General features: G+C 44.4%; 1 protein-coding gene across 4 annotated transcripts in view; it reads left to right on the plus strand.

Moving 5' to 3' along the window:
• Positions 1-14,948, plus strand: part of plxna1b (plexin A1b) — a 169,870-nt gene that overhangs the window by 68,107 nt on the left and 86,815 nt on the right. For all 4 annotated transcript variants that reach the window (XM_072382564.1, XM_072382566.1, XM_072382565.1 and 1 more), the window contains exon 4: positions 8,723-8,863. In XM_072382564.1, the coding sequence (XP_072238665.1) occupies positions 8,723-8,863 (141 nt within the window). The remainder of the gene's footprint in view (positions 1-8,722; positions 8,864-14,948) is intronic.

The following is a 14,948-nucleotide window of genomic DNA, read 5'->3' on the forward strand; positions in this document are numbered from 1 at the left end:
TCGTGTCACTCCTGCGCTTTTAGCTTCGCTCAACTTTCACATGTGAACGTGCAACGTTCCGTTGCCTACATTTGTTGATGATTCACTGCTTTTTATAAAACTTCATCTTGTCTGGAACACCGAATTCAGTATTTTGCGGTTTGTGACGTCCAAATCCCGCTAAATGTGGACGAGCGTTCGTTTTCTCAGATATTTTATAGACGAGAAAAGAAGACAAACAAAATGCAGCAAGAAAGCTGTGAAAGTGTACGACTGCTCTCTGCCACTCACTGATTATGCACATACACAAGGCCGACCACAGCTGTAAATCGTTGTAAACCACACTATAAAAGCTCATTTTAAACCCGGCATTCCTCAGTCTTTATAACTGCCAGACGTCTGTGTGTGTGTGTGTGTGTGTGTGTGTGCGTGTGCACGCAGGTGTGTGTCTGTGCTCTCAGAATCTCTCATTTCAGCCGGCAAGCTTCCTATTGTTACCTGCAACTTTACTCTTAATTTAAAACAACTTCTCTGTCAACAGCTGACAGTGTGCTTTCATTGGTCTCTGCATGTGTGTGCCTTGTGCCCATTTTGAGTTTGTTTGTGTGTGTGTCCCCCACTCTCAGTTTGTCACAGTATTTTGTGGTCTGTGCAGGCCGGAGAAGACTTTTTTTCTACGTCTACTCTTTTGTTTGTGTTTTGGAAGGAAGATGCCGTTGAGGGAAGGCACTTGGAGGAAAAGAAGCAGATTATGGGGGAAGGAAAGTGTCAAAGCAAAAATAAAGAGGAAGGCAAAGAAGATTAAGGTGAAGAAAGTAGTTTTCCCAGAGGTACTTTCAAGAGGAGGGTGAGATAAAATGAACAGAGAAAAGATGGAGAAGTAAGGGGGGGGGGGTTTGTGGGCCAGGAACGGTTTGGCATTCGTTACTCTGAGGTGTGGTTTTGGCCGGGCTCCCATTAGCCTCTTGTGTTACATCCATTACAAACATCTGCACACACACGCTCACAAGCAGGCGCTCAAATGACAGCAAAGTCAAAACAGACCCACATCTAAACCGCCATAGAATTTCTCTGCCGTAATTCTGGTCGTTCCCAAGAACGATGAAAATCACTCATCTACCCCACAAGCCGCCCTTTCCCTTTCTCACTCCCCCTAAAAAATGTTATTAGAGGCACCAGTGGCCATGTAATCACTTTGGCTCTCCCACAGGAAGACACACACACACACACACGTGCACGCACTCACACCTGGCTTGGTAATTACAGCTGAAGATGAGGTCCCATTTGCTGTAATCCCACTGAATGCCTGATAGTCAGTAAATGGTCAAGCGTTGCTGCATAGTTTCACATTAAGAGAAGGAATGTGTGTGTGTGTGTGTGTGTATGTATTTTGTATCAAGCTGTTCATCAATGCCTTGATGTTGAGTAACTGTTGGTCACTTGCTTGTTTTTACCCCACCAAAGCACTTTGCTTCACATGCAAATGGACGCGACTGTCTCGCTCGGTTTGTGTGCTGCAACACTTTGCTTCATACAAACATGGCCTCCCGTACGCCGGCTCTCACACACAATGCAAACACTGCTCCCCAGCCGATCTCCTCCTGTGTTTGCATGCACTCCACTTCTCCCGGCAGAGCCACATACACACTCGGTGTGTGATTGCATCAGTCCCCCCTCGTTGCATTAAGCACTCGTCCAAATCTTTGTTTAGTTTCCCACCTTCCTGTGTCTGATAAGACTGGCAGCGAGTGGCTTGGTAGCAGAGCTTTCTCTGTTTTTTTGCAGTGGCTCTGCAGTCATCCAGAGGTGACAGTGATACTGTAGGACTCCTGTGACAGGCTGCCATTGTAATATGCACAAACCCACAGCCATACACATGTTAAATCCAGTCTTTTAGCGTGTGCATGCTACGTCTTTAACATGAGTATCTTCTTAGCCGTCTTTGATGTAAATGTGTAATATTGTTACGGTTCGGGTATCCCATGAGGGATTTGTATCGCACCTCAATGAAAGAGGAGGTGTTTTCTCATTTGAATGGCGACACTAAAAAGGTATTCAATTTGAAAGTTCTATCTTCCAGCTTCATCTTATTGTATATGATAATGTTGTGGTGCAATTTCTTCCCCCGTTTGCACGACAGCTGATAAAATCAGTCAAAGCAAAGCACCTCTCTAGACTCGGTGCTTTTCACACTCCCAGCCGGGTGTGTGTGTGTAACTTCATGCTGATGATTGAGTTAGTGTGATTTAGTGATGGTTGGAAGATGAAATGCTGCCGCTGTGCTGTGTCTAGCAACTCGCTACACACACTTATCTGACGACTGCTGGCTAAAGGCATTTAATTCTGGGGGAGATAGGAAGGAGGAGGGAAAAGGTAGAGGGAGAGAGAGGAAGATGAAAGTGCAGTAGCGACGGGTGTGAGAGAGGGAAATGAATGCATTGGAGGAAAAGGGGAGAAAACGCAGGAAGAGACCGAGGGAGAGCAATGGCGAGGTCTTTTAATTTCAGCGAGCACGAGGATTAAAAGGCCTTAACGGTGATGAATGGGTTTAATTTACTATTAAAGCAGCAGACTTTCTTTTTTTCTTTTTCCCCAGCATGTTTACACTATGTCGTATGCACGACTGTGCGCTGGGAGAATTATACCCATGTACCTCGGGCCTGTTGTCTCCCTCTTTGTTTTTTTTTTTGTTTTTTTTCAAACCCTCGTCTTCCTCCGCAGCCTTTCACATGTTTCTGCAGCTGTGATTGTGCGTGTTTGAGTGCGTGACCTTTTGTGAGCAAAGGCCACGGATTCACACATGAATAATTGTGGTGCAGACGTGTGGATGAATACCAAAGACAGTCAATAAGATTTGGACTCTTAAGTAACCTGATATGAGAGATAGAGTGGATTTCACCGCCTCATATTTGAACTCGCCGATGAGTGCTTCATGACAGCTTCAGCGTCGGTGATGGAATGTGTCAGGTGCAGATAAATTTGTGTCGTGTTTTGAGTTGAAGTGACGGTATAATTTTCACTGATTTAGAGACATTTATCATTCGATTATGGTCCCGGTAGGAAATGTTCTTTAAGTCAGGTTTCTTTTTAACGGGCAGACTTATCTGACCCACCATCCCACAAACACTTTCACTTTGCAAAGTTTTTTTCTGAAGAAAAGTTCCAGTTTGCGTCTGTCCTCTTTTCCAGACCCTAGAATAAACCATGGGCTTTGATAGCAGATGAGTTGACATTCCTGTGTGCGTTTGTGTGGGTTCACATATGCGTTTTTGCGGGCACGCCTCCTCCATCATTGTCACCATAGCTCTTTGTCTGTCATGGTTCTCTTGAAGGAAAGGCTGTTTGGTATCTGACTGTCTGACCCACATATGGTTAAGGTTTACTCTAAGCTCTTATATGTGTCGGCAGGATATACTGGGAGTGTGTGTGTGTGTATGGGGGCTGGTGGTTGTGGGGGATTTGTTGCAAAGCTGTATCGGGGCAATCAGTCACTCATGTGTGATGGTCCATCTGCTCCCAGCTTCTAACTGTGCGGCCAAACAAACACATGTTCGCACAGGGCTCCGTGATAGAAATTCTTTTCTTTCTTTTTTAAAACCAAACGACCCCTTTCAACAAAACGTGTTCTCATACATCACTTCTCCGATGCAACGCTCGTGCTCATGTATACACTTTCAGTTGGCCAGTGCTCCCTCAGCAGTCCTGTATTCCTGCTTAAACACTAAACAGAAACGGGGGGGTGTCTGATTTTCATTCGACTGGTACTCAGGAGCATCTGATAGCATCTGTTTGTATCGCATTGTGAGCTCTCGTCCTGCTAAGCTTACAATGTTATAGGAAGAGAGTGATTTCACCCCTTTATCTTTGTGCCAGTTCTGGAAATAGAAAACGGCTCATACAGCTGGAAACGCAGGATATGGAAGGTGTTAACAAGAAGCTGTCATTAGCGGGTAGTCTGTCGAATATCCAGCATTGTGTCGACTGTTCTAACAGATCATTTGACTGTGGAGTCGAACCAGGCACCCATATTGTGGGTAGACCTGTGTTTTAGGATTAAGGGTAGAATTTGGAGATACATCCATATTATCAGTAGATGAAGCTCACGTGTTGCAGAATTTCTGATTTGTTTTAGATTCTTTTGTCGATTGTCAAGGCACAAACCAACCTTTGCCACAAAAGCTGGGCTTTAAATTTCATTCCTGACTTTAGAAAAGCAAGACACATTCAAGCCAAGGTCGTCTATTTCCTAGCTCTTCTGGAGCTTTTAATCACATTATGTGATTATGTGAGAACAGTGAGGCCGTACAATGAGTGGGAAGGCGAGGGAGCTGAGGGATACAAGCCAGTTTAGTGTGTTCACTCCTTCATGACTCCCTCCCACGATCCAGTGATTGTGGGACCCTGACAGCTTCCTTCTCCTGGTCATCGCGCTCTTGCTGATTTCTTTTTATATTCCTTTTGTTCTATAGAGAGCAACGACTTAAACTGGGCCCCCTAAACGCGCACATTCACTTGGGGGCTCATGTCACATCAAAGCCAGGTGTGTGGGGCCTGCTGCCACTATGCATGGCTGCACATAGTTATGTCAGGTTTAGCCCTTTTTAAATATGGCGTACGTGCTTGTGTTCTCGTGTGTCTGTTTCCACTTGCTATTAGTGAGCCGTGGTGCTTTATGTCCACACACTGCTTTGAAATGTCAAAGCCATCACCCAAACTCCGCTCTTGCAGGAGTCTTACAGCTCTTAGACAGACCTTGGAACACCTGGACCGTTCTGTTCCAGTCCATGTGATTCCAATTCACGGCCGAGGAGCATTTCATCTCCTCCTTTAATTCCTCTCATCAGGATTTTCCTGCCCACATGTGTGTTTATAATTCACAGCTTCGAGCAACAGTTTGCTGAAGGAAGCGCTTCTCTGAATAAAGTTCCTGCTCCAGCTCTTCCAGACATTTAATCTCCGTCATACCTTCTTCACTTTTTGTCCCTGGTTTGTTTTTCATCCTGTATACACCCACGTTATGGAATCTCTAAAGTTTACACAGGCCCCGTCAGTTGTTCCTTGTGGCCATGACGGGCATCATTTTCATTGACGTGCCACTGTCTTATCGTCTGGCTTCCTCACCCTCCCTATCACCAGCAAGCTATCCGGCGTTTCTATCGGCGCTTACCAGGCCTGCCTGGCACTGATAAAACCCAGCACTGGGGGCTTTTTGAGTAGATCAGCAGGCTGAGGGAGATGCTAATGCACAGAGTACACATAGAAAACGAATGTTGGGTTTTGCAGGAGGATGATGACGATGTAGCTGGGAATGCCTCACAGTGATGATGGTATGATGTTGGTTTATTTGGAGGTGGTCATATTAGGTTTCTGAATATCAATAAAAATATGTTCATGACAGCCTTTGGGATGTTGGGAAAAGTTTCTAAATGAGCCACTTACAGTCGAAGTTAGTCTTCAACTCGTTTCCTTCATTTACTGCATGAGGTATTCATTTTGAGTTGTTGTCTGCATTGCAGGGAAACCATTCTGCAGGGAACACATCCGTTGGTGGAACAACTCCTTTTACTTCTCTTTATTGCCCCTTTTTTTGGTCTAAGCTAACGAGCATTACCATTCCAGGACAGAATAACTATTGTAGGTCATGGAAGTATTTAAATAGTCATAAAACATCGGGTTATAATCTTTGACTTTCACATCGAGCCCACAGAAAAAACCAAACTACAGATTTTCTATTTTTTTCTCCCCTGCTGTTATTTGGCTCCTGGTGGCGTTTGCTCCTTCTTTTTCCTCATAGTTCATCTCACTGATATGCTTTCTTCATGCTGTTCTACCCCCTTACTTATGACGGTGCCTCTAATGTGTTTAAAGTCTTTTAATGTTACATTATACATGTTGACAAGAAAGTTGAGATGGTGCTTCTGCAGAAAACACAAGCACAGCATCGTTCAGTGAATCCATCCATCAAGCACTTAGTGGAAAGCTAAGCAATACTGAGGAAACAATGGAACAGCAGCAGCTTCTCTTGTCATTACTGACTGTGGCATTGATTTCTGGACTTGGTTTATGTATGTTCATGCACTCGGACGTGAGCATAGAGCAGGGATTTTGTGAAGCAAACAAACTTTTGCACATTGGCCCTTGTAGATTACTATCAGAGTCGATTTCATGCAAACCTTCATGCCAACATATGATTCTTCACACACATTCCCACACACATTGCTCCTCTGCTGGCGTTAAACCTTCCAGGTGTACAGCCTCCCGCACATTAACCTTGTTATAAGATTGTATACGTAATTTCCAGCCACATTTGGTCAGTTTGATTTAATTAGATGTTTCTTTAAGCATCCTATTCACCCATCTGTTCACTTTATATGTGCCATTGTCTTTTGTTCTCTCCTTGGTTTGTCACACCAGCCTTGGCTGCAGCGCCTGTGGAATAAATTGATTGAAACGATTTATTACCTGACGAAGTCACCCACTGTCACTCTGACTCCCCCTCTGTCCCGTTTTTGGTCTTTGTCATCATTGTTGCTTTGGCTGCACATTCCTTTCCTAAATGGTGGTATTGTAGATGAGCTGCGTCCTCAGCAAGAGAGGGACGGTCTGAGTAAAACAAAAGTATGCTGGGACGGGAGGGAAATGGGCTTTTTGTTAGACTGGATTCCTTATTTATAAAGCTATATTGAAACCTTTGATGGACAAAGGGATAGTCCGAAGTTTCAGGGGCCGGTTTGTGGTTTGAGGATTTTGTAGATAAGGGGAAGAACGGACCTACAAGCAGGTGGTTCTATACAGAAGATCAGGAGGCTGACATAAAGACGGGCTTTTATACTCTTGCTGTTCGTGTGTGCAAACCAGTCCAAGCAGTGCTGGGAGTTCATGGAACAAAAACTATTCTCATGCGTCAGTGTGTGTCAGCCAGCATTTTTCCTCATTACTGTTGTCTTCACTTAAAAATTGTGTGTCCGTGTGTGCTGCTATTGTGCGTTTGCACATCTATATGCGAACCATCCGTGAATGAGATGTGTCCTTTGTTTACGGGTCCATTATCCAGATAATAACGTCCATATTTCCTCTCATCTCCAGTGCTTTATCACAGCCTTATGAGCTCTCTCACTCCATCTCTACATCCGCCTGTGCATCTCTCTCAAACACACACACACACACACGCACGCACAGACACACACAAACAGCAAGAGATAATAGGATTGTTGCCCCTGGTTTCTTTTGGTGAGATCGTAAATAAATTCTTCCATCACCAAGTGTGTATTTTCAGCATTCAACCGTGCATCTCTTTCTGTCTCTATGTGCATGTACATATCAAAGTAGGTTCAGTATAAGCATGCATATCATGCTCTATCTCCGTCGGTGTTTTGGTGTTTTCATCTTATCATTTTTCATCTTTCTGGATGTGAACCTATTTGTCTACGTGTGTGTGTGTGTGTGTGTGTGTGTGTGTGAGAGTGTGTCCAGGATGATTTTCCTGCTCGACACTGCCTGCTGTCCTTCCCTTGTCACTGTGGGCTGATAGCAGTGCGAGTCTACAAAGCTCAGTAATGGAGAGCCAACACCCCACCCGCCTCAGTCACTCTGCACTTTTCATTTGCAGCTGAGATGACTTTGGCTCACAGCCATCTTAGGCAACCAATCTCCTATCTTGTATCTGCACCATTACGTTACACATCTCGGCAAATTATTTGCGGAAGCTCGCAAATAAAATTTCCAGGTCACGGCACGTGCCATTCTGGCTCCTTCGCTGATAGTTAAATAGTTATTTTAGCCTACAGGTGTGTGAGGTGGTGAAATTTCTACCCAACCCCTCAGATATAGAATCTACAAACTGTCATTATTTCTTTCTTTCTTTCATCATCCCGGGCTTTACTCCACACTGTACACGCCCGCTTTTCTTTTTTCTGCTAATCATTATCTTCTTAAACTCTTTCTCTTTCATTAATTCCTCCCAGGTGCTGAATAGAGACCTCTGCTTTAAGGTGGCGATAACACCATTATCCTGTCAATGATGCTCCCTTCCGAGCATCTAGCTCTGTAATCATGTCTGTGCTCACAATAATTATACTATATTCAATACTGCTGTTAACACAACCTCACAATTAAGCCAATTTAAACAGTTCTGTGAAACAAGCGCTTTCAGTTTTGTTCCAAAACTCTGATTTTTGTTTGATTCTGCCCACCACATTAAAACCAAAACAACATTATAGCAGTATGCTGATGTTACTGCTAAAGCAAACGCAGACTGTTTCCCTTCTTGAGTAACAGCCATGGGAAATGGAGTGTGACTAAATTTGGGTTTGCGGGGAAATATGCAGTGTGAGTGTCCATCTTTTGTAAAGATATTACTGGGGGGCACGCGAGCTGTGAGAAGGGAAATAAATGTGTCACAAAGATTAATTTCATTTGTTTGTGCTGCGAATAAAGTGGAAAATGAAACATTTTGTGTGATGTAAAACAAAAGGAAAATGTTTTCCCGCTGACTCGAGCGGCGCATTTAGCAACAAGTTGGCACTCAGGGCTCAAACTCTGCAGCTTGTAAAGATTGTAGCGTAGCGTTTTTACATTTCATCACACGTTTATTGGATAAGCCATGCCTGGAACGTGCGTTCCGATTGCTCCTAAAGATCCTGTTGTTACTTGTATTCGAGACTTTAAATGTACACTTCTGAAAATGTGTGCGCACGTGTCTCAGAGCACATTGAAATGTATTGTTCCCTGTGTTTCATTGTAGATTTTGGTGAACTCTGTGAGCCCCAGCCGTCCAGCAGTGCTGTATGAGAAGGTGACTGTAAGCGAGGCAGGAAGCCCCTTATTGAGAGACATGCTGTTCAGCCCGGACCTGCAGCACATCTACACTCTGACTGACAGACAGGTGAGTTCCGTGTTGGCCATGCACAAATGAAGACACACGTTCACTAAATGAATCTGGAAATAAATGTGTTAAATCGAAACATTTCTTCCAAACAGAGACATGAATAGCTGTGCATCTATCAATAGTCTCCAGATCCAGCATGTCTGAATGTATCATTTACTGGTGATTAGCTTCTAATCATCAGGTTCCCCACACCAGTCTTAAAAGTGACTATCCAGAGCAGACTTCACCCCCATTAGCCATTAGTTGTGTGTACCTTAACCTGTCTACCCACTGTACAATCACCACACAGCGCATCCCCACTGGATTTAATTGCACAGCAACACACATTCGCTCCAGCTACACATTACTACTGTGACAGTTTGCTTATAATCAAGACATTACACACACAGAGACATACAGGGAGTGTTATAGGTCACATGTGGTGTGTGTGTGTGTTCATGTGGCCATTACCAGCCTCACTGCTGGTGAAGGCTGTTCTACTTTGATGGTGAAATGCAGGAAGGAAGGGATGGGGGTGTGGGGTGAGGAGGTAGAGGAGTGCATGTTGAATCTCTGTCGCTCCCCAGGCCCAGCTGCTCCCCTCGTTTTTCTGTCTCATTAGTGCAGTGAGTGAAGGCAGCAGCGATGGGGGAAAGGGAGGGAGGGGGGGTGACTGTATTAAACAGGTCTAAATCTGGTTGTTACATTAAAAAAGGATGAGAGAATTCTCTGAGTTATGTTTCGTGAGCACTGTTTTAGGCATTGATTCAGCAGTCTGTTAAACCAAAGCCTAACTGTCACAGCTAGGGATAGATAGGTAGTTGCTTTCTGTCTTTTTACTTGTTGTTTGAGTTTGTTAACTTATTGATCACTGCTTAGGTATATGTGGTCATGTCAGTGATGGGGAGGGGTCTCTCTCTTGAGATAGTTGGGCATTACATGTGGCGTTGACCCGAGTGACTGGAAGGGAGTCGCTATATGATGTGCAGAACCACCCGAGGTACTTTTTATTAAGGTGTCCAGTCGGTCTGTGGGCTGCAGTCCAGACTTGTCCAGCCATGTCTTCCAGTGTCGAAGGTTTTCTGAGGATGTGTGAGCATTAGTTCTTCAAGAGTGTTTAACTACTTTTTAAATGGTTCTATTTCAGTGTGAGGAGTACAGTCAAATGAATAAATGGCATTGATTAATTTCTTATTACAGATACTAAAGCAGAAATGTCACTGAACATGATCTCATCAGACTCTCTAATGGTAAACAAAGGCATGCAGTGACTCAGTAGATAAGGTTTCTAGCTGAAAATTGAACTTACTATGATAAACTTATGCTCCAAGGTATGTGTCATAGTTTTTAGTGTGGTAGCAATACAATGTTTGCATGATCCTGTAGATAAACCAGCACCTGGCACCGGTAATTTGCAGGTGTTAGGGTGGCAATCACAAGTTGCATTAGCTGCCTGTTAACTTCAGCACACACCTCTCTTTGTTAAGTTTGTAGCAAGGTGTGAGATGCCAACAGCACATTGTAATACACAGTGTACATTACAGGGGAGGTTACACATTAGTATGGCTCCTTCTGTGGGAAATGAACGTGGATCACTTCTAGTAAATGTTTGATTGGGAAAAGCCACAGGCAAGCAGAGAGGGGTCTCTTACACACTAATACACACTTGTGCTAGAGACACAAAGTACAAATCTTGGGAGCTAAGAGCACGGGGCAAACACACTCATGCATGTGCGTTCTTAAGCACACACACACACTCCCAATCTTACTTATAGACCCTTAACACAAACCTTGCACACATATACACCAATGCAGCCCTTCACAGTCAAGGACGTTCTGTCTGGATCCACCCAATATGCCCTTTTCTTTCAGAGCTGCCCCTTCACACACACATATACACACCACTTCATCTCTGTGTGTTTGATCCCCATTAATGGTAAGCAGGCTTGGGTTAAGTAGAATGGGGTGCTACGGTTGCCAGACCTCCAAGCTAAACCCCCCTTCCAGCACTAATGACTAAAGGGGGGCAATTCTCCTCTCTCAACCTCCGTCCTACCCTCATCTTTATCCTCTGCCCTCCATCTATCCCACCATGCCCTCCGCCCCATTTCTACTTTTTAAAATCCTCACTTCAGCTGCCACACACACACATGCACACACGCACACACACACACGCGTTTCTATCTAAGCCCAAATTGAGCCCTCCCCTCTGAAATGCCTTCCACTGATCCCATTCCCATATTTTTAATGATCTCCCACTATCACTCTGGTGCCCACACACACACACACACACACACACACACACACATACGGTCCCTCTCTTAAAGGGAGGTACAGGAGAAGAATTGTAAAACTGAGAGAAAGATGGGTAGATTAGGGGGAGGAGTAGATGGACAGTCGTCGGGTGCCGGTTTTGAGTTGGAAGATGGTGATACAGTATTAAATACACACTCGTTATTTTGCATGAGGGCTGCAACCATGCTCCCCTTTTCCTGTTTCTTAATGAAACATGGACACCTCTGCCTTCTTCCTGGGTGTAGCCATATGTGTCTGTGTGTAGCTGGATGCCTGCGGGAGTTCCTCAGACAAGCCAAGCACATTAAGGTGTCAGTGGACATATCCACTGATGCATAGCCCACGACAAGCTCCCCCACCCCTCTACCCATACACACACTTGCACACAAATGGAAGCCCAGGCAGTGAGTCAGAGTTGGGGGGGCAAGGCCCAGTGATTTATGACTTGCTCGGTTCCAGCTATATTCATCACTGTCATTATTATCAATGGAGGATATGACAGCAGGAGAGGAGGGCCTGCTGCGTGTGTGTGTGTGATGAGACACTATGTTATTACAGGAAATTTAGATCAGTTTATTTTTGACTGCAGTCACTCTATGGGTTTGTGTCCTTTCTGCCTGCTTGTTGCTGGTTTATCAGAATTAACTGTCTCTGTGGGTGTGAGCCGACATGTTCGGTCGCCACTCAACGACATTTTTGAAGTCTCAAATTTAACCGCGATTCATTTCCTCAAATCCAACACCCCCCCCCCCCCCCCCCCCCCCCCCCCCAACGGATATCCCCTAGCTCTGTTATACCCAGCAGAAATAGGCTTTTTTTTCTTCTCCTTCCAGGTTAGGAACTTTGCTGAAGTTGTTTTATGTTTGCACGAAAAGGTTCACAAAGAGCAACGTTTCCCTTTGAGTTTGACGCTAACTTTTTGAAGCGTGTCCAGAGGAAAACTCATCATCCTCTGTTTTATCATCAGAAAAGTAGAAATCTGAAATCTGTGACTGCATTTGATGCCACGGCTGCTTTTCATTCTGCGTGTGCGTGTCCGCCTATTCAGCCTCAATGTCATTCACACACGACTTGACTCTTCCTTGTGTCTTTGATGACTGCCATTGCATAGGAAAGTGCTGTAGTGTGCGACGCTGGCTAATCGCTGGAAGCATAAATATTCATCTATAGTCTGGGAAGGGAGCTTGTATTTTGAGTGAGATTGAGCAACATGGAAGTAGGAAAAAAATGGATACGGTGGAGGGGAATTGGGTATTCTGCGTATGCAGGACAGCCTTTGTTCTTGTGTTGAGGATGCTACTCTAAATGTTGCAGTGTGTACATGCACACATATGTCTGTCACATTTTGTACCGGGTATATCTCATGTATCTGCACATGTTTATGTCCACACGTAGCAGTTAATATTTATCACCATATATTTGCATGTGTGTGTCTGCAACGCTATTTTCTGCCTCTCCACTCAGCACGTGAAAGAGATTTTTTCCCTCTGTACAGTTTACCAAGACTCCAAAGGGTCTGCAGTCGTGCGCATGGATTTGCGTGCACGCACTCGCGCACAAAATTCTTGTGCCACTCGCAGGCTGTTGGCTTGAGTTCCTACAGTGGAAAAACAATAGTCTGCTTTGTGGCGTTGGGCCTCTGAACATGGCCTCGTCAAGTAATATCTTACCTATTGGGTTTTATCACATTAGTACACACCAGTGTGTGTGTGTGTTATTCTGTTTACTTTCACATATATTACTGGTTCACTGCCAATCTCGTTAGCAAACACATTAGCAGCGACTGACATCAATACATAATAAGCAGCTGGTTTTATCAGTGAAGACTGACAGTTCTGTGAACTACGTACAGCTAATCCGTCTTTTTTTTTTAAGTAGCTCGGGAAATTTCTATTCCACAGTTGCGCTCCTGACGTTAACAGTCATATAATGTGACGTGTGGACATCAGACACCGTTGATAGCTGGAGAAGTTAAAAGTGGAGGAAGTTTTCTTTGGTTTTGTCAATGAACCACGCACATTAAGCACCAAACCTCTTCATTTAGATTTATGAGCACTCCGGCTTAATCTTTTCCACCACCTGTCTTGACAGTGCGTAAAGCTGCAGCGAAGTGCGCACATGTTCTATACTCCACATATACACACACACTTGCAGACGTTGAGCAAGGAGATGGTCATTGTTATGTAAATGTTAATAGACCTGGTGCAGTGAGGCGAGGACAAGAGTACAGTCACTCGGAGGGAGGGGTGCTGGTATTGGTGGGGGTATAGCCGTGTAGGTGTCTGGCACTCAATTACAAGAGTTCAAACCATTACAGCACCTTCCTCAGCACAGGGTGGAGAGCTTATGGTGTATGATTAACAGTATGGCTGGTCATACACTGCTGCACACTCACATGCACGTGCATATAGTGGTTCTTTTAGGGGTCTACAAAACCAAAGACAGCCACTGTTCACTCAAAATCCATGCCGGTTACACACCCGAGCCAATGGAGAAGCTAAATTCCAACAAGCGCTAATTTGTGTACAGCAGAGATGCTTTCCTGCCATAGAATGAATACACGAAACACTGCAGTCCATTTGTTGTTCGTCATCTTGAATGTTTGGAATGACCTAAGTGCAGAGTTTTAAAAGCTGACAACATTTGAACTAAAAGATACAGAAAATACAGACACGAGGAAAGGTATTTGAATTGGTATTTGGGTGTAGTCCCCACGATGCCAAGTGCTGCCTTAAAATAAGAATCCTTTATCCTTTATCCTTTTCTCATCTGATGCTCCAACAAATAAATTGGTCTGTTCTTGACTGTTGTCTGAGTCTTAATCACTAAAAAGATAATTGCTTCCCCTTTTTCTGACATGATGGAAGAAATTGCATTAATTCCTTCAAAGAGATGAAGGGAGATTGACCATGTACCACGGCCTCAGATCTCTCTTATCCCTTCCTTTTTCCCTCTTACTTGTGCTTCCTGCCCTCCCTCTTCTCGTATCACTCTCTTCCACGTCATTTGAAATGTGTGTTTGCTTATGTGTTTGTGCGCCACATCAGGAAAGTGCGCTCAGACACTTGTCTTGTGTGTGATGCTATCGGTCTTAATGGGGATCTAGCTGCCACTAGATAGCTGTCTTTCTCTCATCTTTCTCTGTTTTTCCCCAGAGGATGGTGTGATAGAGCAGGCTGATATGGTTAGAAAAGGGGGTGAGATGGATTGGGGGGTTAATGGTTTCTCTCCCCCCTACTCCCTTTCTTCTCAATCACTATCAATCGGCCGTACAGTTGGTCCTCCTGTTGCTTGACGGTGATTGGGGCGGAAGGATGCTGCTCTGACTGATGGTCATGGAATGAGGCCAATCAGAAGCTGGCATGGCCCGCGGAGCTGCTCCGAGTGGCACAATGTACTGAGTCTCGTGCCTTAACCAGACGTCACACTGAGTGGAACAATGAGGTGTCTCTCATGCATGACAGCACAGGGAATTGTTTTGAAATTGAATCAAATTTCTTTTCAGATTCACCCACAGCAGGCCTCACCAGATCCCGTTATGAAGTTGCAAATGGGGGGAAAAACTGAGTTGAAAAGTGGAAGCGCACATTTTTCTCCAGTGATTCAGCACCTGGATTTTACAGAGGGAAAGACCATGAAACTGCTATATGCAACTGTAAAATATGTGTGCACGAGTATTATTTCTTATATATTAAATGTGAAGTGTAGAAGTACCTCAGTCAGAAGTTCAAAGAACCCGTTTTGAATACCAATAGAGACCCCCCCGTTATTATGGAAAGGCTTCCATAAAAATCGGAGGCATAGATTT

This window comes from Leuresthes tenuis, unplaced genomic scaffold, assembly GCF_036924035.1.
Source record: "Leuresthes tenuis unplaced genomic scaffold, fLeuTen1.0.hap1 SCAF_3, whole genome shotgun sequence".
Classification (NCBI taxonomy): domain Eukaryota; kingdom Metazoa; phylum Chordata; class Actinopteri; order Atheriniformes; family Atherinopsidae; genus Leuresthes; species Leuresthes tenuis.